This window comes from Paroedura picta, chromosome 3, assembly GCF_049243985.1.
Source record: "Paroedura picta isolate Pp20150507F chromosome 3, Ppicta_v3.0, whole genome shotgun sequence".
Lineage (NCBI taxonomy): Eukaryota > Metazoa > Chordata > Lepidosauria > Squamata > Gekkonidae > Paroedura > Paroedura picta.
In genome coordinates this window covers 121,655,464-121,680,377 of record NC_135371.1, presented here as the reverse complement: position 1 = coordinate 121,680,377, position 24,914 = coordinate 121,655,464, and the positions used below count along the sequence as shown (strand labels likewise).

The 24,914-nt window shown below is 42.9% G+C and overlaps 1 protein-coding gene across 4 annotated transcripts in view; it reads left to right on the top strand.

The window, feature by feature from the left end:
- STX8 (syntaxin 8) overlaps positions 1–24,914 on the top strand; it is a 135,899-nt gene that overhangs the window by 103,409 nt on the left and 7,576 nt on the right. For 3 of the 4 annotated variants that reach the window (XM_077327517.1, XM_077327515.1, XM_077327516.1), the window contains exon 8: positions 17,033–17,146. In XM_077327517.1, coding sequence (XP_077183632.1) covers positions 17,033–17,100 — 68 coding nt within the window. In that variant the 3' untranslated portion in view covers positions 17,101–17,146. Of the gene's footprint in view, positions 1–17,032; positions 23,676–24,914 lie in introns of those variants that run through there. The other variant, XM_077327514.1, reaches the window with a different exon arrangement.

The following is a 24,914-nucleotide window of genomic DNA, read 5'->3' as shown; positions in this document are numbered from 1 at the left end:
AAGAATGTTGCCTGAAAAGTAAAATCAGCTTGGATACCTTAGCAAAACCTCACTTGTGTGCTCTGGAAAAAATTGCATCCTGGATTGTATAGCACTTAAGGAAAGATAAATTAATATTTGGCAACCAGGGATGCAAGCTGCACTGTCCCTCTTCCATCATCCTTCTGTAATGTGATGGACTCCCACTGTGATCTGGGATATCTGTCTCCTCTGTTTTATCCCATCCTTCCTCCAGATACCTCAGGGCAGTGTATGTGGGTCTCCCTTTCCATAGTATGGTTGAAAAGAGCCTTATGAGGTTGCTTTTGCTGAGAATGAGTGACTGGGCCAAGGGCCCCCAGATAACTTAATTGCAAAACAGGTAATTGAACCTGGATCGCCCAGATCCTAGTCTCCCTTTCTAATCCATTTACCACAATGACACCTGCAGAGACTGGATTGTTTGGAGGGTGGCTGGTTCACCAGTAGCTTCAAGAATTGGAGGAAAAGTTAGATCTTCCCAGATGTTTGATTCATGGACTATTCCACAGGGGACTCATGTATAAAAATATATCACGTGAGTGGGAAATTCATTGATCTTGCAGAGGCACTTGCATTTCCCCTTGTACTCGCCTTCCTCCCCCTGGCAGTCCCCATATCTTCTTCCCTTTCTCTGCTTCCTTTTCTCCTTACTCAACAACTTCAGATATAGTTTAAGGATTTGTGTGGCCCATAGCACCAGAGCCAGTTTAAGGATTTGTGAGGCCCTAACAGAGTACATGAGCAAAATGTACTCTGTACTATCCAGAACATTACACAACTAAAAAAAAGCAGTGCAAAATTGGAAATCATGGCAACAGTTGAGCCATGGGATCTCCAGGAGTTGGACTCAACTGAATGGCTGACATCAGCAGTAGCAACAGATTGCAGCAGAAGCATCCAGACTGGGGCTGAAAGGCCCCCAACAGTGGAAAGAGGTGTCACTCTGAGTGCTGCACCCTGATTGGCCCTGCCCCTACAGCTCCTGCCCTCCCTCACCAAGCCCTCACCTCTTGCCTTACAGACATGCCTGGCTGTTAGAGCCAGGCATGTCTGTGACTCCGCCGCTCCATGTCCAGAGCCCCAGGTGAAAGGCTGCAGGGGGGAGGGGTCGTTTCCCAAAGGCCTGGAAAGCCTCATAGAGGCCCCAGGTGTGCTTTCCAGGCCTCTGGGAAGTCATCTGGCTGGGGGGCAGGTGGGGGAGAGGGAGTGCTTCCCAAAGGCAGCAGAAGAAAGCAAGGAAACAAGAAGCTGAGGAATGCCTGCAGGCGTGATAATATTTGATGATGGTGGGCGGGAGTTAATTTGTTATATATATTTAAAATTTGTTAAGCATTTATCAGGTGACATGACCATATTTGGTCATGTCAACCCACCCATCCCCAACCCACCTATACCAATGATGGGCCTGGAGGGGGTGGGAAGTGTCCCCAGGTGGCCATGTATGCAGTGATGCTTCCTAACCTTATTCTGCACGATTGTGCCACTTCTAGCATTTCTTGAATCTTGAAGAATGTTTCAGGGATTTCCTCAACAGTTAAAAAGCTGAGAAAGGCTAAATTAGACCCTTGGGCCATAAAGGTCAGTACAGTCTATCCAGACTGGCAACAGAAGTATTTCATATCACCTGCCAACTGATCACTTCAACTGAAGATGCCAGCAATTGAACTTTGGACCTTCTGCATGCTGAGCCGATGCCATAACACAGAACTACAGCTCCCTAAGCCTTTGCATGAGATTGCAAACACACAGAGCCTTACCTTCCATTTTCTAGCTTCTCATTAACAAAAGGAACCCAACATGTATTTCTAACTGCAGTTGTTCATTTTTGGTTGCTTGAAAGATGAATTATGATGGCTGTGGGACTAACAGGGCTATGATGGAAACAAAAAATGCGTGCCAGGGGACTAGGCAGCCCATGCGAAAATGTTTATTGCTCTATTTTTAATGCAGTGTATTTAGGCTGAAGATGTGTCTTGGCAAAAGAGTACAGAGTAGTTCCAGACTTGTGGGGTATTTTTAGTAATGTAATGATACACTGAGCATTCAAGTGAAATCACTTTCAATGTCACATTGAAAGACAGACAGCTTGGTATAGTGGTTAAGAGCGCTGACTTCCAATCTGGCAGGCCAGGTTTGATTCCCTGCTCCTCCTCCTCCACATGCAGCCAGCTGGGTAACCTTGAGCTCGATAGAGCCCTGATTAGATTATTTATTACGGTCATTGACCAGCATCAAAGTATCTACAGAACACATACATTGTTACAGTGTTTTAACAGGACACTCGGCATCAGGGAGTAAACAAAGGCACAAAACATTAATACAGCATCAGGTCACTCAGCATCAACAGTGCACACTCTGCTGGCAGTGTAGCAAAACTTCGCCACCATGTAAGAAACAGAATTACCTTTATCAGCAAGCAAGATGTTATTTAGATGATCATCTGTAAGTCCAGGGAACCTAGATAGCAAGGACAAGATTAAACGGCTTCTGGCAACCTTATAAAAGTCACAGTAAAATATAGTGTAGACAATCGATTCAATTGCACCTGAATTGCAAGGGCATAGTCGGTCCTCTATAGGCACACGCTGCAGTCTTCCACTTAGCAGTGCTGATGGAAATGCATTGAACCGAGCCCTCGAAAAATCCCCTCGAACTTTCGTGAAGGTGATATGTGTTAGATATGGTGCAGTAGAAAATCCCTCCCAGGATTTTAGTAACTTATATGGGCTTGGGAGTAGGGCCTGGTGGAACGAGATCCCTGAGAAGATCAGAGCCCTGCCCGAACTTCTACAGTTCCGCAGGGCCTGCAAGAGGTAGCTCTTCCACCAGGCATTTGCTTGAGGCTGACTGACGTAGAACAGCTGCTGAACCCCCAGACTGAAAGAACCAACCCATGAAAGAATCAACCCCCAATGTTACTGTTATTTATAATGTGGTTTTGCAGTGTTCTGATGCCTTATTTGAAAGTTGATGTTACAGACTGTTGTTACTATATATCATTCCATGTAATTTGTATTATATAATGTTCAATGTAAACTGCCCAGAGCTGCAAAGAAATGGGCAGTATAGAAATCTAAATAAAATAAATAAATAAATTAAATAAATAAATAAAATAAATAAATATGGGTAACCTTTTGTCGACAAGTTTAGGGGCATGAATGTCTGAATTCTTTATACGTTTAATTAATGCATCAATATAGATATTAAATAAAAAAAAGGAACCAGAACACAGCCCTGTCTTACACCTTTCTGTGTAGGGATCAAATTGGTTAAATGACCCTCTGGGCTGGATCTGACACGAAGATTTGTATTTTTGTGAAGTTTATAAAGTAATAACAAAAGCCGTTTATCAATTGTTGAGTTGGATAATTTTGACCATAGAAAATCTCTAGATATTGAATCAAATGCAGATTTAAAGTCAACAAAGGCCACAAAAAGTGATCTCTTACCAGAATGCACGTACTTGTCAATTAAGTGCTGTAAGACTAAACAATGATCCATAACTGATCTGCCATGTCTAAAGCCGGCCTGTTCTTCTTCTAAGAAACCTTCTTGGTCAAGCCAATCACACAATCTTAAGCTAAGGTGTTTAGAGTATAATTTACTGATTATGTTAAGGAGACCTATGGATCTATAATTGGCCGATTCTTCTCTACTGCCTTTCTTAAAGATGGGAACTATGACCGCAAGACCTTAGTCTTGGGGAATCTGAGCTGTCTGGTCAATGTATGTGAATAAGAGGGCTAAAATTGGGGCCCACCAATCTACATTTGATTTCAGTAAGTCTGGAGGGATGAAGTCACTGCCTGGGGCTTTCCTACTCTTTAATTGTAGAATTAATTGTTTAATTTCTTGAGATGCTACTGATGGCCATTGTGGTAAACAATCAGTTGGAAAATCTAATTGAGAATGTAATTGATGTTCACTATACAGGCTAGAGAAATAAAGTTCCCAAGTCTCTTGCCATATGACCTATTGCAAAGTCAGAGCAGGTAGACTGAGCAGTAATATCAGGGCTCCCTCAGCCTCACCTACCTCACAGGGTGTCTGTTGTGGGGAGAGGAGAGGGAAGGCGAATGTAAGCCACTTTGAGACTCATTCCAGTAGAGAAAAGGAGCATATAAAAACCAACTCCTCCTCCTCTTCTCTTCTTCTTCTCTTCCTCTTCCTGCTGCTGCTGCTGCTGAATGCAGAAGTGTTCCAGAGACTACAAGGCCCCTACAGACCTAGAGACACACTCTCCCTTGTCCACCCTTCTGCTTGATGTAGCTGATTTCACTGTGTGTCATTTTCCTGTGAGTTTTTTTCTTGTGATGAGGTGATACAAGGACACGTATTTATTTTTTTTTCCCTCTGTAGGAATGTCTTATATGACTCTTTGCATGTTGAATATTGGTAAGCATCAAACTTAACGTATGGTGGTGATGGGGGGCTGAGTTTTGGAGCCCAGGCCAAGAGAAGAACCAAGGAAGAGGTTTCACCAGCTGCCAGTCAGCCATGTGATTCTTTTGCTGGGCTGGTGTCTGAGGCCCAGCGGGCGTTTCTGTCAGGCAAGCCCCAGGGTTGGCGGCAGCGTGGGATGAGCTCATGACAAGGATGCCACTTTGGGTCTGCCTTACATCTATTTAAACTGCCACAGCTGGGTGCCTTGACTGGGTTGTTTTGTGACTCTCCCAGCCTTGCTTTTGTTTTGTTGTTGTTCTGTGTTTTGTAATTTGTCACAGTTTTGGCTGTTCGAGTTTTGGATAGATCCATTTTAAGAGGTCTTGGAGGTGGAGACATTAAGCAGAGTGCCTAACTTGGGAGCTCTTATATGGCTCTCACACAGCAACCGGCATTGTGAGGCCCCCACTGGATTGCCACTCCGTGGTTACCTCCCCCTCAGCAGGCAGGTGTTTGCGGTTTTCATCAGGCAATTGGCAGGTTGTCTGATGTTGGGTCCAGCCCCATGCTGCACCAATGTTCCTTGGTTTGTTCTCAATAAAACTGTGGCCATTCCTTCCATAAAATGTCTTGTGTTTTCTTACATACACACTCTCCGACATAGGCTATGGACCCACAATACTCTGCTTAGGCTTCTTCTCATAGCTATGTATGTGAATTTTTGTTTAAGTTGTTAAAAGTTGCAGGGGGTTATTGTATGGTAATTCATGCACACATGTTGTTCTACACAAGGATTAGATCAGAATATTTACAAAGGTAAAAATTAGATTCAAAAGATCTCTGTTTTAGAAAGAGAGACAAAAGTACACAAGGAATGTCTTTTATTGGCTCAGAGCACAGATATATTCCAAAATGTCATCAAAGTTCTCTGGCTGGCAAGGCTTGCTCAAATGCGGACTCTGTGGTAACTACTTTCTGGAAAAAGTGTGAAAAGTCTTTGAAATTCCACTTGGAAATAACCAAGTAAATTATCTGGCATTGATTTCTCTTTTAGAAAAATAGCAATAGAGGTTTTTTTTAAAGAAAATAAAAAACCAGAAATTGAGGCCTAACAGTGATAGATGAAGGGAAACACTTATCTCATTTCCTCTCATGCAGTCAGATTGAGCATGTGGTTTAGAACTGTAAACCCGAGGGATTATTTCATCATAGAGACAATAAACATTTTGGACCGAAACATTCTACATACTTTCCCCCTCACAATTTAACATACAGGAATTCTTTTAGGTTGTTCTGGTCTTGTTGGTCTCTCTCTCTCCCCCCCCCCCCCCCCTTCAACATGCTTTACCAACCATTTTCAGTTGATATGAAGAATGGGTTCTCTTGCACTTGTGGAAATTTCTGGATTTGCCACTGTATCTGCACACATGCTGAAAACTCTTGTTACCCAGCAAGAATGTACATTTAGGAGTACGTTCACAGAGTAAACTGAATAGCTTTTGTTAACAGAGACAAATTTTCTCATTTACATTAAATGTGTGAAAAATTGTTGGTTCAGGTGTTAAACAATGCGCTTTGCCTGTATTAGCACTGGGGCATTATAGATAGACTTGATGAGCCCTGCAAATCCCTGTCACATAGTTGGAGGCGCTTATTTTGCATATTTGTTGTCATGTCATCAACACTTAAGGAAAAAGGAAACAAAACTTACATTTGCTCTGTGGCAGATTTTGAGATTTCCAGCACAAGAGTAGAATCTTGCAAATTTTGGGAGTGGCTCAGCTGATAATTGAGACCCCAGAGGATATTTAGAGTGGCTCAGAAATGTAAATAGTGCCAAATGTAGATACTGATTATAAAGCTGTACACAACACACCCTCCCATACCTTGATTAAGGCTGGTAGATTTTTAAGAAGTTTTGATTTTCCTGATTTAGTGCTTGTTAATGGATCTACATTGCAAACTCCATCTTTTCATTACAGAAAATATTTTCAGATGACACAGAAAATATAATTGATTTGATGTATTTGGATAAAGAAATATGCCACTTTGCCAAAGTAGCTGTTCAAAGGGACTTACAAAATAAAATAACGCAGCAAAAACAAAAATTGTTTTGAAAGCTTCATTTTTTTTTCTCTCTGGTGGGGCAAGTGTAGCATCAGGAGCATATGTATATATATGAACACCCTTAAATGCATGGAAATCAGGTTGAGTTGTTTCTTAATGCTGTAAGAATGATACTTAATCACTCCCCACGCAAAAGTGGGTCACCCACTTTCAAAACCTCAATAATAATAACATGCAATTTAACCCTTCATGCGAAATGGAGGGGGTTCCAGAGTGGCCTCCAGTCACACATAATGAAGTGAAATCACTGATTAATCATGTAAAAGGAGGGAAAGCTTCAGGATTAGATCAGTGGTCTACCTATCAGTGATCATGGTGTGGGCATGGGCATTGTTTGACAGTATCAGGTTGGTGAAACAGAGGGGTCTTCTCTGCACCCCCTTGTGTGGGCTCAGCAGCTATCTGAAATGCCAGTTCCCTCTTGCAGGAGAATGAGGAAGCAGAGCTGCTTCAGTAAAGTGACCAGATTTCTGGGGCCACAGGGTGGGAAGCACCGCAGCTGCGGTGGCATTCGGGCCCCCCTCCCCCCTAACTCCTTGACTGGCCTCAGAAGGGCGGCCGGATGATGGCGGCAGCAGCAGCAGGTGGGCTCTCCCTCCCTCCTCCCCCCCCTCCTCAGAAGGGCGTCGCGGGAGGCCGGGTGATGGCGGCAGTGGCATCAATGGTGGCGGCGGTGTCAGTGGCGTCCGCAGGCGAGCTCTCCCTCTCCCTCTCCCTCCCCCTCCCCGACTTACTGCGCCACCGAGATGCCAGCGGAGAGCTGCCTGCAGAAGGGCGAGAGCAAACTGGACCCTGATGCCCTGCCCACTGCCCTGTCATCCCATGGAGACCAGGCAGGCGGAGACCAGGAAGGGAGGCGAAGAGCCCTCTGGAGGGCAGTGGCAGTGGAAGGCAAGGCCTCCTGTGGCAGGCCGAACTCAGGAGGTGCCCAGACTCCTGGGCAGGGCTTGCGATGCGGGAGACCACAAGGCGTTGACGCTGCCCTGTAGGGCCCCGAGGCCGCCATTAGCCAGTAGGAATGGTGGCACCACGCAAGCCCTGGAGCCTGGGGGTCTGTGTGGGGGCCTCTGAGCCTGGTCTGTCTGCTGGGCTGCCTGCACGGGGGGGGGGGGGGGGGATAATAATAAAATTATTTTTAAAAAATGGACGCCATGGGACATCTTAAAAACGCTGTGGGACATGTGGAAAATGCCCCCAAAGGCGGGACTGTCCCGCCAAAGGTGTGACATTGGTCACCTTATGCTTCAGGCTATAGGTGAAGGCTGCCATTTTGAGCTCACAAGCAATTTTAAAAGCTCCACGGGAGGAAGGAATGGTGAGGGTTTTAAATTTGTATGGCCACCTGTGGTCTATCCTGCCTAATCTCTACAAGGCACAGTATACCTCAGAGGTGAAAGGTAGTAGTTCTGGCATTCAAAAGCCTGTGTGTCCCCACAGAATTTTTTTTGTTAAAGTATCCATTACTACGAACTGCAATTCCCATGAGGCCAGAATGGTGATATTGCAACACAACGGATGAAGTTGAAGAGTTACCACCATAACTGTTTCAAATTAATTAGTTTATTATATTTGTTGACTGCCACTCCTGGGCCATGCTGGCTCATGGTAGTTTACAGTAAAATGATAAAATCACATAAAACAGAAGAAAAAGATACAGTCCTATGCATTGGCAATATAACTACAGTATTTGCTGGCGTATAAGACTACTTTCCCCCCCTGAAAAACATGCCTCCAAGTGGGGGGGGGGGGTTGTCTTATACGCCAGGTGCACTTCAGTTGGGATAGACATAGCTGCCCATAGTGGCCCATAGTACTGTAATGTAATGTAACAAACTCTATATTTTGAGTGGAAATGTTGGGGGTCGTCTTATATGCCCAGTCGTCTTATACGCCGGCAAATACAGTTGTCAGATCCTCCCCTTCTTTCCTTGCACACTGAACCACAGCTATTCATACCCCCCCAGCCACCATCTTGGGTAGTAACCTTTGCCCAGATTTCTGGCAAATAGGGCCTATATAGGGAGGGAACCGATCTTAGCTCAGCCTCAACCAAATGCCTTGCAAAAGAGCTCCATTCTTACAGGCCCTGCAGTACTGAGATAATTTCTTCAGGCCCTTAGCTTTTCTGGGAGCTCATTCCACCAGGTTGGGGCCAGGACCGAAAAGGCCTGGGACCTGGTTGAAGCCAGCTGTGCCTTCTGGGTGCTTGTTCCACCAACAGATTCAAACCCACAGAATGAAGAGCTCTGTAGGGAGTATAAGAAGACAAGTGGTCCCTCAGATAAGCAGGGCCCAGGCTGTGGATGGCCCTAAAGATCCAAAACCTTAAACCTGATCTGGAAGCATAATCGCTGCAAAAAACCAATAACACATTATCTGAGGGCATGCATAAACAGGAACGTTTTTAAAATGTTTTTTAAAAAGACGATCTAAAAGGGTTGGCGAACTGACTGTGCTGAAAACTGGTATAGAATCATAGAATCATAGAGTTGGAAGGGGCCATACAGGCCATCTAGTCCAACCCCCTGCTCAAAGCAGGATCAGCCCTAAGCATGGTACATGCATGATAGCCCCTGGAGATGAGGGAAATAATTCCCATAATTGTTCAGTTCTTCTGTGTTGAATGACTGATTGAAACAGGCTTAGAGGACTGACTCATCTTAAGGCTACATTATTTTTACATTTGTCATGCATGTTTTTGCATGTTTTATTTTCAGACCTCATTTGGGTTGCTGCCTCTTTTTTATGCTGCTCTCTTTCAAGATGTAGCTTCATTCTTTTCTATTTATCTTTGCTAGTGAGTTTTCCTTGTGGATTTCAGTATTAGCCCTCCTTCCTGTTCATCCTTCTGTTCCATTTTAGCAATTCTGTCTTGAGTGTTTTTAGAATGAAATGAGACATCACAAATTTCCATTGTGTTTTGCATCTGTTTTTTGTCCCCCAAGTGTACTAGCTTGGTTGTTTAATTACTTCACATTCATTTACAGATGCCGGCAATAAATCTACAGAGGATTTGCCCCCTGGAGCATACAAAAAAAAAATGGTTGTTAAAGATATATTTCTGATTTTTTTCTGTCATATGAGACACTGTCTTTTAAAATATGCCAGAGAAATGTGCTTCCTAATATCATGACTGAGACCTTGATGTCATTGACAAAACTTACATACAGTTAGGAGTTCACGTGGTTGTCCATTAAAGAAAAAATCCAGTTCATAGTAAATGTCTAAACTTGAAACTTCCCAAACCCATGAGCTTGCCCTTTCAGGGGAATAGAGAAAGAGAGAGTATGTATGTATGTATGTATGTATGTATGTATGTATGTATGTATGTATGTATGTATGTATGTATGTATTTATTTCTAGAATTAAAGCCCATTGTAGCTGATACAACGGGTGCTAGCAAGGGGGAGTGGGGAAAATAGCAAAGAGAGAGGGAGGGATAAAGGAAGAGAGTGATTAAGATAGAGCTTGGCATTGGGAAGTGTAAGGGGAGGGGTTGACCAGTCTATAAGGGCATGAGGTTGAATATGTGTGTTGTGTGGGGGGTTGTTGGGGTTTGGTGACTTGCCCTAATCCACATGGGGTAATCACAGTACAGAATGTCCACTCTGCTCCTTCTGTCTCCATTTTTTTACTGTTGATATAATGTTATGTGCCCACATGCTTCTTTTACTCTTGCCCCTTAGAAGAATCATAGAATCATAGAATCATAGAGTTGGAAGGGGCCCTACAGGCCATCAAGTCCAACCCCCTGCTCAACGCAGGATCAGCCCATAGCATCCTAAAGCATCCAAGAAAAGTGTGTATCCAACTTTTGCTTGAAGACTGCCAGTGAGGGGGAGCTCACCACCTCCTTAGGCAGCCTATTCCACTGCTGAACTACTCTGACTGTGAAAAAGAAGCAGAGCTGGATTTTGGTACCCTGCTGTTTACTACCAAAAGGAGTCTCAAAGCGGTTTACAAACAGCTTCCCCCTTCATCTCCACAAAATAGACAGCCTGCGAGGTATGCGGAGCCATGAGAGGTCTGAGAGAACTGGGAATGGGTCGCAGTGACCCAGCAGGCCTCAGGTGTCTCAGAGCAGTTTAAAATCACCTTCCCTACCTCCCCCCATAATAGGCCCCCTGTGAGGGAGGCAAGTGTAGGGGCTGGCCCAATTAGGGTGCAGTCAGGCCTATATTCCAGGCTGGACACCCCGGACACACTCCTCTCACAGGGCCATTTCACAAATATATAGAGGAACCATGGATAAGGATTAGATTTCTAGAATGCTGCTTCTAGCATACTAGCTCACAGTGGTTCACAAAGAAGTTAAGCATTATACTCCCCATAAAATATGCACAATAATAAAAATTTAAAACCAGCCCTAATAAAACACAAGATGGCAGTTCCAGTATGACCCAAAAAATCCCTCCCTGTGCTCCGAACATCGATCCCAGTGCGGAGGATATAATTTTAGGTCGGCAACGGAGTTCAAAAATGGCTCCCAATACAGTCTAACACTGCCCCCAGGAGCGGGGGCGGGCGGACCTGATTACCTACCCTGAAGCTTTTCTCCTGATCTCAACCAAATGCCTGGGGGAAGAGAGAGCTCCAACAAGGCCCATAGCTTGTCCAGGAGCCCATTCCACCAGGTAGGGGCCAGGACCAAAAAGGCCCTGGCCCTGGCCCTGGTCAAGGCCAGGCATGCCTCCCAGGGCCCCGGAACCCTCAGCAGACTCATATCAGAGCAGAGTGCCTTGCTGGGGGCATAAGGAGGTAGGCAGTCCCATAGGTAAGTAGCGCTATTGTCCCACATAGCTCAAATATTGGTTTTTATAAAGATTGAACTGCTGCATAGATTCATATTTATACATAACTTATTAATGATTCTGAAATGGTGGAAATAGCCACTGAAGAAAAGGTGCTTATCTTGAAAACGGGTATTCTTAATCTGGGCCCCGTTTCAGCCCCCTTTTATTCATTTTTTGAACATATAAGTATTTCAATATTTCTTGGAAAAGATTTTCAGTTTAATTGTAATTCATACTTTTGAGACAAGAATTCACACTGAGAACTATCAAGAATATATATATATTTAGCCTGTACTTCACATTCTGTTCATTTCCTGCGTAGATTAATTAGGCAAAAGTCACACCCTTATCCTTAGATTTTGGGAAATGTTTATACAGTCCTTCTTCTTTGGACAAAATTGACATGCGGGACATAACAGAATGCGAGAAAGTCCACTGTTTCCACCAACCCCTCTGTGTTCCTCCCCACCCATGGCACGTAGCTCCCTGCTCCAGACTTTGCAGCTTTGTCGCCCTGTCTTTGTGGAATGACACTTGAATGAAACATGAAGTTGGTGAGATGGCAGAACCTCCCAGTGTTGGGTTTCCATTCACCCAGTATCTTGTTCAAACTGGGCTGCTGGCATTGCAACGAAGTTGCATGTGTGCAAAGTTATCATGCAACTGGGCATACATGCCAGTAAGCTAATTGTGCATACATAGCCACTTTACACATGCAGCAGCCCAGCTGAAATGAGATACTGGCCATGTGCTCAGTTACACAGGTGCATTCTTTTACCTCCAGCATCTTGCTGAAATCACATATTGGTCCCAAAGTGACGCAGTTGAGGGGATCATATTTTTGAATACTCATCTACATAAATTATTGCCTGCAAACAGAAACTAGGATTGCAGCGGAAGATTTGGCCTTGAAGGACCAATGAACCACCGCAGGTCCTTTCTGGCTCTCTTCTGACTATACCCTCCCTTAAATCAATTAGACCAACCACTACTTTCTTGCATTAGGTTTAGGTTGCAGCTCCAGCCCTTTGTTACAATCTAGGATGCGAGGAACCACGGAGTGGCCATAATTTTGCTGTGATTTGATGGCATTCTCCGCTACCACAGGAGGATTTTGAAGGCATTGCCAAATCTTGTCATTCAAAGGAATTTTGATTAATTTTAATCTATTTTCTGCTGCTGTCAGTTTTTGAAGGAAATGTATACTGGGTAGATTGCATGTGGCAATTTTTCTTATTTTGTTTTAATTATTGAATACAGTGCTCAGCAGTTTTTTAAATATATTTTTTAAATTTTCATGATAGAAATATAGAAATGAGACAGTATGTTGTTAATACAAAGAACAATAAAATATAGTCTTCATATATTACACTTAAACCCCCTCCATTAAGTGTCTCCTTTTAGTTAAGCTTTGAGTTTGGGCTGGAAGGCACTGAGGAGATATATTTAATAATACAGATTCAGCTTACATAGGAAATCTAAGACCCCACATTAACTACACAATGGTATAAACTTTTGCCCAAAACTTATAAGCTTTTTCACATTTCCACCACATTTAGGAAAAGAAGCCTACTTTATTACCACATTTCCAACATTTGTTAACATAGTTTTTAGCAATTTTAGCAGTCACTTTTGGTGTCGCATACCACCTATAAAACATTTTATACTTGACACAGTCTAAGAGCCTTTCTGACAGATATTCAACACCATATTTTCAGGTTCAAATTAAATGTTTAACATTGAACATTTCTTGTAGAACAGTATGAACTTTGGCCCTATAACAATACCCTAATAAAGAAGGAAAAAAGGGGGAAAACCCACTTTGTCATGACATTTCCAGCACTTACAATTATATTGCCTTAAAAGTGTACAGAAGAAGAATAAAGAAAAGATTTCAAACATTGCTTCTCCTTTCCCTTCCCCAGTCTTCTTAAGGGGGTCTCATATCGAGGCTTGCTGCATCTTGTTGTGCCCGTAGACTTATATTCTGTCCAGTTAGACTTTGTCGTAGAAAGTGCAGTTGTACTCTTTTTCACAGAATATTCACTGATGAATCTTGAGGCAGTTGCACCTCCTGGACAATTTTTTTCCTGAGGAGCTCCTTTAAATCGATTACTTTCAAAACAGATCCATGTCTCTTTTGGTTGATTCTTGTGTACTGTTGCTTTGAAATGGCTGTATGCCTTTTTAAGAAGGGTGTCCTTATTTGGGCTGCGAGGCTCCGACATCCCCTTTTTCATCTCCGAAATTTCAGATTTCTCTTCTGCTGATGATTTCCCACTTTTAGTGCTGTCATCAACCACTGTTATTGATCCATCATTCCTGTTAGAAACTTCTTCCTTGCCATCTTGGATCTCCTTGAAAATATTCTTAAGCAAACCTTCTGTAAATGCTTTGAAATCTTGGGTTTGTTTCTCTATTAGATGGGCCATTCTTTTTAACATAGACATGTTTTAGGCTTATAAGTCAGCAACCAATCTCAGACAATTTTGCAAATAGCCAGTAGGGGTCCTATACAGTCCTAGGCAAAAGCGAAAGTCTGTTTAGTCCTCCGACGTTCTTCAGTGTAGGATGAAAAAAACAAAAAAAGAAACAACAGAAGACCAAAAACAGCACAGAAATTAAAAACAAGGCAATTCAGAACTAAAGCACTTTCAGCAAGTTGAATTTAGTATAGCCAAAAAAGGTATCCTTTAAGAGCTGGTCGCACATCAAGATTTCCTGGCACTAGTAGATGACGTTTTGAAGTCAGTGAAGCCAATAGTCTCATCCTGGAGCAGAGTTTTCGTGGGATCTTCCCAATCACGGCTCTTATCTCCGGAAACCAAAACAATTGCAGTAAAAGCTATTGCTAGTTAATCTAAGTCCTCTTCTTCTACTTAAGAAAATTAGCCTGCCCCGAATCGAGGTGGCTACTCAGGCAGAGCGAGAGGGAGAGAAAGAGAGAGGCGAAAAGTGGCTCGGACAGAGAGATTACTTGCTGTTATTTATTGAAGCGTTGATTAATGGCTTTCGTTGAGGCTGCCAGATGCTGTCCTCCACTCAGTCCACCGCGTTCACTTGCAGTAGATAAATCGTAGAGGATGGTTAAAGCAGTTTCTTTTAAGAGAAAGAGAAAGAAAAATAGTCCAAGATAGAATATGGCGGTCGTCCTCTTGACCTTAAATGCTGACAGCCTGTAATCCGGGGAGATAAACTCCCTAAAGGATTGGAGACGGCCCCAAGAGTTCACTAGGACTTCCTGGGTAGAAAAAGTGAGGTGGGGGTTGCGTACCCCTCCTCTTTTCTGCCAATTGCTTCCACAATTGGCCCCTGTCAGGTTCCAGTGATTGCTCTGCAATCCTCTCAGGACGACATCTTTAGCCACACCAGTGCTCAGCAGTTTTGAAAGCTGCTGTGACAGATGGTGAGAAAGGTAGGGTTATAAATATTTTAAAGAAAGGTTCTTTTCTCCCTCACATACTAATATTTTATTTGCAGGGAACATTTTATGTGCAGGAAGCATGCAAAAGCCGCACCACACCTGCAATCTGAAGTAGTCCAATCTACTTTGCCAGCTCATTGTGCTGCATGTATAGGCTGAACATGAGGCATTTTGTTTCCAGCAGACCCTGGCAGTTCAGCTAGTGCTGCTTTCTGTCTCATACCTACCAGCACTCTGTTGCCCACCCATCCTTCCTGTCTTCCCTGCTTCCTCAACTCCTATACTGGCCCCCTGCTGCCTCCCAGGCCATACTATCCTTTCTTCTAACCACTTTCTCCAGAATCTTGCCTTGAGATATTATATATTTTCTCTCTCCCTGCCCTCCACCCCCAGGGCTGAAGAATACCTGCTCCAAAACAGAGGGTATTTGCTCAGTTCTCAGAACTGGGTCCCCCCCCCCCAATAGCTTAACAGGGTGTGATATTTATTTACCTTTATAGTCCACCTTTCTCAGTGAAGCTCAAGACAGATTACATGGATTTGTAACTGGACTATTTTGTTCAGAGAAAAATGGACCACTGGTCTTGCAACAGGTTCTATACAGAAAACATTGCACTAATTATGGGTAATGTACAATATTCTTTTTCAGCATAGAAAGGACAGGTAGGTGGTCATTTAAGTTACTATGCACTGCACTTGGAAATATTTAAGAGTAAATTTGTCTGATAAATGTTCATCATCAGCCAGCCAAATTGAAATTATCTCCACAGAACACCACCTCCTCTCTTTCATTCTTTGCAGTCCCATGTTATTCCTTCAGTTCTAAGTAAGGGGATGGGTACAGACAGAATTATTTAATATGATTTCACTCAGCTCTCTCAGATAGTCTGTTCCTCCGCCCCCTCAGTGGTTCAAGTCTAGGGGGGGGGGGAGGAACAGGCTATCAGAGAGAGCTGAGTGAGAATATAGGAGATGGATTTGTGAGGGTACAGTGAATATTCTAGTCTGAATGGTTTGAGAAGACTTCTTGTCCAGGTTCTTGTGACATGCTCTGTTGGCAAGATGCAAGGCTTGTATTTCAGGGAAGCTGAGTCTACTTTCTCCCTGAAGCTTTTGACAGACATAAGGCAGTTTTTATATTCATCCTGCAAAGGACTGCAAGACCTTTTGCAGAGTGCGCTCTGCCTTCTTCTGGTTTGTTTCTAATAATTGAGTGGCATATTTGGATGCAGAGCTTGTGAAGAAGGGCATTTTTGCTGTGGTGGGTTTGAAATCAGCATTTCAGTGTTTTTGTTTCTCTGGACAGGAGAGGAGGGGGTTGGGCAGTGGCTTTCTAGGCTGACATCAGCTCACCTTTATACAAATGCAAATGAGCCCAGCTAAAGGCCCTTAGTAACCTGCCCCCTCCTCCAAGCAGGGACCAGAGAGAGAGAGAGCTCTCTATAGGAATTGGGAACCCCTTGGAGTGGACAAAGTGGAGTAGATTCTGCAGGCCAATGTAGGCCCATTTCACCACAGAGCAACTTAGTGAGGGTAATTGGCTTTCCCCCCATGTTGTGGTTTCCTGTTCCTCCAGTTTCAAACAACCCCTTCAGTTACTTTCCATTTTGCCTATGTTGTGTGCAAGGGGAAGAGAAAAATTAATAGTTACACAGGTACTTGGACTATTTGAGAACTGGGTTACGTACTTGCATTCATTTTTAAATTGCTGCTAAATTGCTTTTTGCATATGCGAAATCAGCTATCACTGCTTGCTTGCCTTACCTTTACAGCATCCTTGTTACAGGTGAAGCATTGTTTCCATTTCATGGATGGGGAAATACAATTTCTGAGGGAGTGTTGCTTGGCAAGTTCCTTAACTGAAAACAGTTGAATGCACATAGGCCCCCGTCTTATGTTACTGCAGGAGCATGGGAAGGAGCCGTGCTCCAGCAGCTCCCATACCACTAGCGCAACATAAGACGGGAGCCAAACACACAATCCATTTGGTCCTCACAGTGGCATAGAGAGTTTGAAGGAAGCCATAGTCTTCATACCTCCCCATTTATATTTAACTTGAGTCAGAGAAGAAATCAAAGGTGTCTTTGATAACGTTCATTTGTCTCCCCTCCCTCCCCCCCCAAAACAACTCAGCTTGTTGAAATATGTCTGCAGAAGGGCAAAACTTGAGTGGCCACTACTGAGAAATGGAGACCACTGTGAGAAATGAAGTCATTCTTCTGTAACAGATACTCCTGCAAACGCACTGCAGAAGATAATGAGATTTTGTTTTGGTCTCTTTCAGGGATGATGGTGGTGATCGTGTTGCTGCTGATTGCAATTGTCGTTGTTGCTGTGTGGCCTACCAAGTAGCCAGTGGAGATATCACTTGGCAGCAGCTTATTAACAGCGCTCCAAGGCAAGGCCTGCACCATCTCATTGTGGGCACTGCATCTGCCCCATTGTGGGTACCCTGATAGATGCATATGGCAGGTGCAACTCGGTCCTTTTGGACTTTGTATTTTCACAAAAGTGACTGGAAGGAAATTGTTCACCTTATGAGGATCAGAACATAAATGCAATTAATTCCAAAGAAGCAGTCATTATTGAAGTGCTGTCTGTCTAGCAAGCCCTACTCTTGGAGCACAGAAAGAACCCTGTTGCTGTTCTCTAGAGATCCTGGTTCAATTTTTTTTTCTTGTAGAACACATTTCCTGGGAGCTAAGAATTAAATATCTTCATGCTAGATGTCACATCATGCCAGTAGATTTGGGAATTAGTGAGGGCAAATAGCCGCTCTCTGAATGAAGGAAAGGAGAATTTGCAGGGTTCTTTCAAATGCCCAGAAATCAGCTTTGGCTAGAAAGTATGAGTAATTATTGCTTCAGATCAACATAGACAATAGCAGATGATACTGCTTGGGAAGCAAGGTAACATTTATGTCAGAATAACTTGTATTATGTTATATGCTGTGGTTTTTCCCCAATGCACTAATTGCAGTTGAAGGGACATGATTACTGTAAGAACCTAAATCTCCAAAATCTGTCTTTTCTATGTGTTCTAAAAATAGATGGAAAACATTAGGCATGTGAAAAAAAACCCAACATCTAATGTTCATTCTTCTCCAGAAATACGTGTGCCAACTTGATTGACAGTACAATGAGATGACTAACAAAAGTCTGTTCCATTTGTATACTATTCTTCACAGGCATATCTCGATTTTCCTTCTCTGCCATTACATAGGGAAATGTAAAACCTGAGAAACTTTAAAATAACTTTACAACTTTGAGTTACTTTGGCTCCCGTAATTCGTTTTTTTTTTTTAAATGTCCAGGTGGTGTTCAGCTATTCAGTTCAAACCCTTTTGAACTGATAATTTCATTTGCCAGCCCATGTGGCTTAGTCAGTACTAGTGAAACTCTGTGTTTGAGGATGGGTGGCCTAATGCTGTGGAGCTGTATCAATCCAAGGCACTCAGTGTTTGATCCACTGGAAGCAAGCAAAGCATGGAACCAAGGATCATCTTGCCCAGCCTTCTAAACTGTTTCTCATCATCTAGCCTTCACTGGCAAAGCCTGCATAGAGTTACGGATCTAAAAAAACATTTGCCCTGGTGTTAAAGCGGAGTACTTTGTTTTGGCGATTCAGAGGGCCACCTAGTTGCCTCGTCTCATAACCAGTCAGTGACTATACAAACATATTGGGTGAACTCTGATATGGCGGAATTGGGGTGGGAGGCAATCTGCTGCAACTGAGCAACAGCCATCAAATATGATTGGTAGCTTCCTTTCTCCTGGGAAGTTCTTCTGAAGGTTATCTCCTCCCTCTACAGATTTGTACCCTCTTGTTGGAGGGCAGGCTGAAACTCTTTGGACCTGTGGATCATTGGCTTTTTCCCTTCAGGAGCAGTTGAGAAATAAGGTCTTTGTACTAGTGGTTAATAAAAATGTGTTCAGCCTTGGAGGCCTTATGGTTCCTGGTTGCTGGTTATTCAGAAAGCAGCTTGGGCAATCACTGGGTGTTAATGGGATTCTGAATTTTCACCAGCAAAGCCATTTATGCACTGGAGGTTTTATGCCGGGCTGAGGCTGGAGTTTTAGTCGTGGCGGGTTGCCCCACTTCTTCCTGCACCCACATGGGGGAGCATTTGGCCTGGTGCACCTCATCCACCCCCGATTTCTGCTCCTGCACAGAAGCTGAGGCAGTGAATTTCCCAGTGCATAAACGGTCCAAAACAGGAATCTGAAAATATACAGTAGCTCCTAATTAAAACTTAGTATTAAATAGAGATTTTTGAAGCCTCCCCTCTCGGTTGTGTTTCCATGACACGCTGAAAAGAATTAGTGAACCTTGCAGCTGAAGTGTTTTGCAATTGGATAGCTAGATTCATCCTTTACAAAATAACCTTAATATAGCACAGTTCAAATCTTACTTTCATGATCTCAGTAATCCTTACAGTCCTGTACGTTTGGTCAGTAGTTCTAATATAAAATGCAAGTCTCAGCCTGAAAGTATAGTGACTTGCCTGAAGCTGCCAAGGCACAATTTGAACTGGGGCATTCCTTATTCTTGGCTTGCACTCTTGGATGTGATGCTACACAAGTTGCACAACATGACATGTGTTGATGAGGTGTAAGCGATATGGACACCCAAGGAATGTCATGGAGGGGATTTTATCTTCCTAAATTGGGGCAGGGGGAGGCAAGAGGTTGGAGGAAAGGCAATTTTGTTGGTCCAAACTTTTGTATAAGGCCAACTTTTGTTGGCCCAAACTTTTGTATAACCCCAAAAACTGCAGCTGTGAGTTTAACTCGCATAGGTTCTGTGCTCAGTTGCCAGAACCATGTGCATGAGCGGTAATGCCAATGCAGAGATGGGATGTATTGACCCTGTACACAGACATGTCATATTGCTGACTGGGGACAAATTGGGAACAGTTGGATACCAGTGAGTCTGTGCACCTAAATGCTGCAGCTAGGGTTCCCAATTTCCAGGTGGTAGCTGGAGATTTGGAATTACAAATGCTCTCCAGGCGAACGAGATCAGTTCACCTGGAGAAAACGGCCACTTTGGAAGGTGAACTTTATGGCATTATACCCCACTGAGGTCCCTCCCCTCCTCTAACCCCACTCTCTTCAGGCTGTAACCCCAGAGCAGGCAACCCTAGCTACAAAACTAAATATTGGAAGTAGAACATCAGTACAAATTAAATGCAGTTTAGGTTGATGTTATACTTAATAGATTTCCCATCTCATCTACATATTATTTTTATTTTGTTTTCGAACCACAGAATCACAAAACAGCCTCAGCTTTCATTGAATGAGCATATATTCTTCAAGTTTGAAATAACTCCTCCCCTACCCGCCCAATCTAGGCCTAGTCTGCACACAATAGATAATGCACTTTCAATGCACTTTAGAAGTAGATTATCCTGTTCTGCACAGGAAAATCCAGCTGCCAGAGCACATTGAAAGTGCATTATCCTATGTGTGCAGACTAGGCCCTAGATGCTAGAAAAAAGGTTGGCATGAGATGAATAGATGTTTATAAGAGTTTATTCAACAGATGGCTGGATTTAGTCCTATCAAGCAGATTCTGCACAGTTACATGCTCCTGGTTCAGTTATCAGCCCACCTAACAAATAAAAGGAATTGGAGGGAAGGGGAATAAGAAAATCCACAACTTTTTTCCACATCATTAAATATATTCATATGTATAACCATAATATATTAGTATGCATTGTAAAGAAACATTGCCCCAAAACTATATGCTATGGTCATAACTAAACAACATTTACAATTCATGATATTAACAGGAATAATCAAAATCTCGGTATCTCCAACAGGTTTATATAACAGGAAAAAGCAAAAGTCATTAGGGGAATGAACATAACATGAACCAGCCAAAACAAATGAAAAAGGTGGAGGATTTCCTCTTCAGTGCTGCTCATGAGTTGCAATTGTTTGGACATTCCAGGTGTTTTCCAGAATTTTTTTGTAGCCCTGTTACCTCATTACAAGTTTCATGTTAGTGTTGTTTTTGAAGAGCACTTCAGCTTTTGGCATTAATTATACTTCTGATCTTGACTGTTCATTACTATGACCATTTACGCACTGGAGGTTTCATGCCAGGCTGCAGGCTGGAGTTTAAGTCATGGCAGGTTGCCCCACTTCTTCCTGCACTCACGTGGGGGAGCATTTGGCCCGGCGCACCTCATCCGCCCCTGATTTGTGTTCCTGCACGGGAGCTGGGGCAGTGAAGTTCCTAGTGCATAAACGGTCTAAGTGACACACAATGGCAAGAAACAGATGTGACATTGATAAATATGGACTTTGGTCACATTGTTTTCTATAGATTCCAAGGGTGTTAAATCATCCTGCTTTCCAACCCAGGATCTGTGCTAGACTCATGTTATCTAGTTCTAGATCCATAGTAGGGGTATGAGACCAACATGAAAGGCTTTATTGACCTTTCTTCTATGCCAAGTTGATGCACTATTCTCCAGGTCTTCAAATAATTAAAAAGCGCAACCTCAATGTATGACATGATCATTCACCCAATCCTAAATATACTTCCTAGAACACTACATAAGGCTTTTCTAAGAAACAACCCAAGGTAGGCAAGGGACATCTTCAAACATTTCTCTTATTGAGAAAGAAAGAAGAATTGTCAGAAATAGGACAGCCTTGGAATGACGCAGTTTTATTTAGCATAATTCTGATTTGCTGATAAAAGCTGAAATTGTCGTTTACGTCTACCCATTGTAATGTACTTAAGAAGGTATATTTTTTAGACATGGGAAGTGCAAAATAAGCCCTTAAGCTTGCTAAGATGGACGATACACAAATAAAAGGTATGTTTCTTTTTATGAGTCTAGAGGAAGAAAGTTTGTTTTAAAATAATCTATATAATATTTCTGGTTAATATACACATTGACTCTCCAATGTTCTTCATTTTTGTGTAATTAATTTTCCATTTCTTCCCTGGTGTTCTGCCCCCATTCACAGGAATTTAGGATATTAATCCATTAGGGAAAGATTGTCCATTTCCCAGCTATCATAAAGGGAATTGGGAACCATGAAAATATCTATTCTGTAAATATTGTTTTGAGTGGTTAGATAGTGATTAGTGATACTAACTCCAAATCTAAACATAGAAAATGCCTCCTGAATGTTCATACAGATCTGCAGCTGTTTGTGGTACTCACAGGTAGGAAGCTGAAGCTGAGAACAAAGTCACTGTCAGGAGAAAGCAATATTTGGATTTGGGTTGAGAACAAGCTTTTTGTTGCTAAAGTATTCTGCTCACTAGGAAACTCAAGCAGAGGTTTACATCAAGGAGAACTGAATGGCTAAAATTTGCATGTTTCATTTTTTAAATTAAATTTTCAGTGTTCAAGGGTTGGAAAGCCTTTTGTTCAGCAAATTACACAAAAGCCTGATGTTTTTCGGCATTTGACATCAAAGGCTTGGGGACCAGTGATCATTCAGTCATTAATCCAACAAAAGCTGCTGGAGAATTATTTTCAAAACTCCCCAAATGGTGCAGTCGCTGAGCCTAGACTATAATGCTAATTTTCTGCCTCCCAGCATTTCCCCTCTGATCTAGTCCATGTACATTGTGCCTCCTCATCCTTCGTTCCTTCTTTGCAACACCTCTTCTGACTGGGCTATAAGTACTCATAGATCTCCATTCCAATTTGTATCTGATGAAGGGAGCTTTGACTCTTGAAAGCTTATACCCCTCCCTCCAAAAAAAAATCTTGTTGATCTCTTGTTGAGCTCCTGGACTTGTATCTAACAGTTGAAGGAAGCTTCCAGGCCCTAGGAGCAAGCCAGCTGTGAAGCCTTTGATCTTGTGTTAGGAACTGGGCAACGGCTTAAGCAGAGATTCGTTGGCACTCCTTAGAGGCCCTTCCTGCAGCACATTTGACTGGTGATAGCTTGTGCCTTCGGGGCTTACTCAAGGCCCACAAAACTTTAGCAATTAGCCTTTAGTGGCTTTTGTGTTGCTCTACTTGCACTATCATTAGCTGAGAGTTCGACAGATGAAATTTTGAATGGACACTTGACAGCCCCCAAGAGAGTACAAATAGTGAAAATTGAACTGATGGTTTTAGCTCAACGTTAGAACCAAGTGCTTCAATTTACAACAATGTTCCATAGAGGAGTAGCTGTCTCATCAGTTACTTATGTCAGTGATCAGTCTAAATTCAGAATCAGTGTGGATGTTCCACTTCCATAGAAACATTTGATGCATATATATTAACCCCAAATAAGTTTTCTTGTCTGCAGAAGGTTTTTACAATTCTTAAAGTTTCCCTATTACACTGTGGAAATTGCTCCATTGACTTTGATGATGAGGACTGTAATGTCTTGGCAAAACCTTGAGCATAACTGGTTCTTCAAATCCCCACCCCCCCTTGTTGGTTGTTTCTTTTCTGCTCAAGAGAGTAGAATTACTGTTGTGTCGAATGGTTTCCAGGTCCACCCACCTATGGGTATCAATGGGCTGTGCTGCACCTGAAAAGCAGCATGTTTGTTCTTTTTGACAAATCCAAGATGCTCTGCCTCCATGTTGGTTCCTCTTGGTTTGGCTGCATGGGGCAACTGTTAGTGTGAGCAGTGCATGAACAAGTAATAAACTCGATTAGATTCCCCCATTAAGGTGCTTAACAGTTACAGGGTTAGTTTCTTGCCTAATTTTCTCTGGGCAATGCCACTGAGGTGGAGATGTTAGATAGACTGACCTTCTCACAATGCTTGAAGTCTATGTAGCTTTTGGAGAACTTTTTTTTCGCCTCTTTCTCTTTCATCACAAGGTAGCCAGTGTAATCTCAGGGACTAACTTCAAATGTCCTTGGTTTTATTCATAACTTTCAGTTTTCTGCAAAAATGTAGGCAATGTAGGCAAATCCATTCTGGTCTGCTCTGTATTTACATTGTTTAAACTGATCCTATTGAGTACCTTTTAAAGTTTTTGTTTGTTTTGTTTTTGCAAACATTGAAAGTAGTAGCAATGAAGCTCCTTTCATACATTATTCCTCTACCTGTTGTTGGAATAACAAGGTTGCAGGACTTTAAAGGGAAAAAACATTAATATAGAGTAATGATTTTCAAATTCTCTTCCATAGTATCTGTTGGTTCCTTGATAATAAGACTAGTAATGACTGATAGTCTTCCCATTGACCGTTTATGCAGTGGGAACTTCACTGCCCCAGCTCCCATGCAGGAACACGAATCGGGGGTGGATGAGGCACATGGGGCCAAATGCTCCCCTGTGTGGGTGCAGAAAGAGGTGGGGCAACCTGCCATGACTAAAATTCCAGCCTGCAGCCCAGCATGAAACCTCCAGTACATAAACAGCCATATAGTACAATGAATGTGGATTATGTTCTAGTGCAGGGGTAGTCAACCTGTGGTCCTCTAGATGTTCATAGACTACAATTCCCATGACCCCCTTCCAGCAAACACTGGCAGGGGCTCATGGGAATTGTAGTCCATGGACATCTGGGGGACCACAGGTTGACTACCCCTGTTCTAGTGGATCCAGCATCCTTGGCTGATATTCCATATGAAGTGTTTATGCCCTGTGCTGTGCTCCAGAAGCCTTATTCTCAGAGGGATTCCTTAGCAGACAAATCCATATATTCTACACATAAGATGTTTGAAAACCATTCATATGGAGAGAGACAACCTCTCAAAGTAAAGAATGTTGCCTGGACAACACATACAACAACATCAGTGAAAGAAAAACACTATGGCAAAGCTGGCAAAACCATAGCTGGTTTTGCCAGCTATGCCACAGTGTCTTTTCCTTCACTGATGTCGTTGTAACCATTTCCTGTGGCTGCCTATAACGATTTGCTTGGGCTGTACATACAGCAGAATAAGATGTGAAAATCCTTTGTAAGATTGCAAGTGGGATATGGAATTTATTGGCACTGAGCCGGGTGACAAGACTCCCTACAAGCACAAAAAAGTACTGTGCTAGAGGGAGGGACAGTAGCCTGATCTGGTCCCCGTTGGACTGTTTTAATTACAAGGATCACTTCATGCAGGCTAATATTCAATTATCTGACCCCCCCTGTCATTATATATAGTCCGAAACAGTATATACAAGATATTTGCTCCCTCACTCTGTTTCATTCAGTAAGTAGCACGTTGTGCAGTTGATACAGGAGGCCT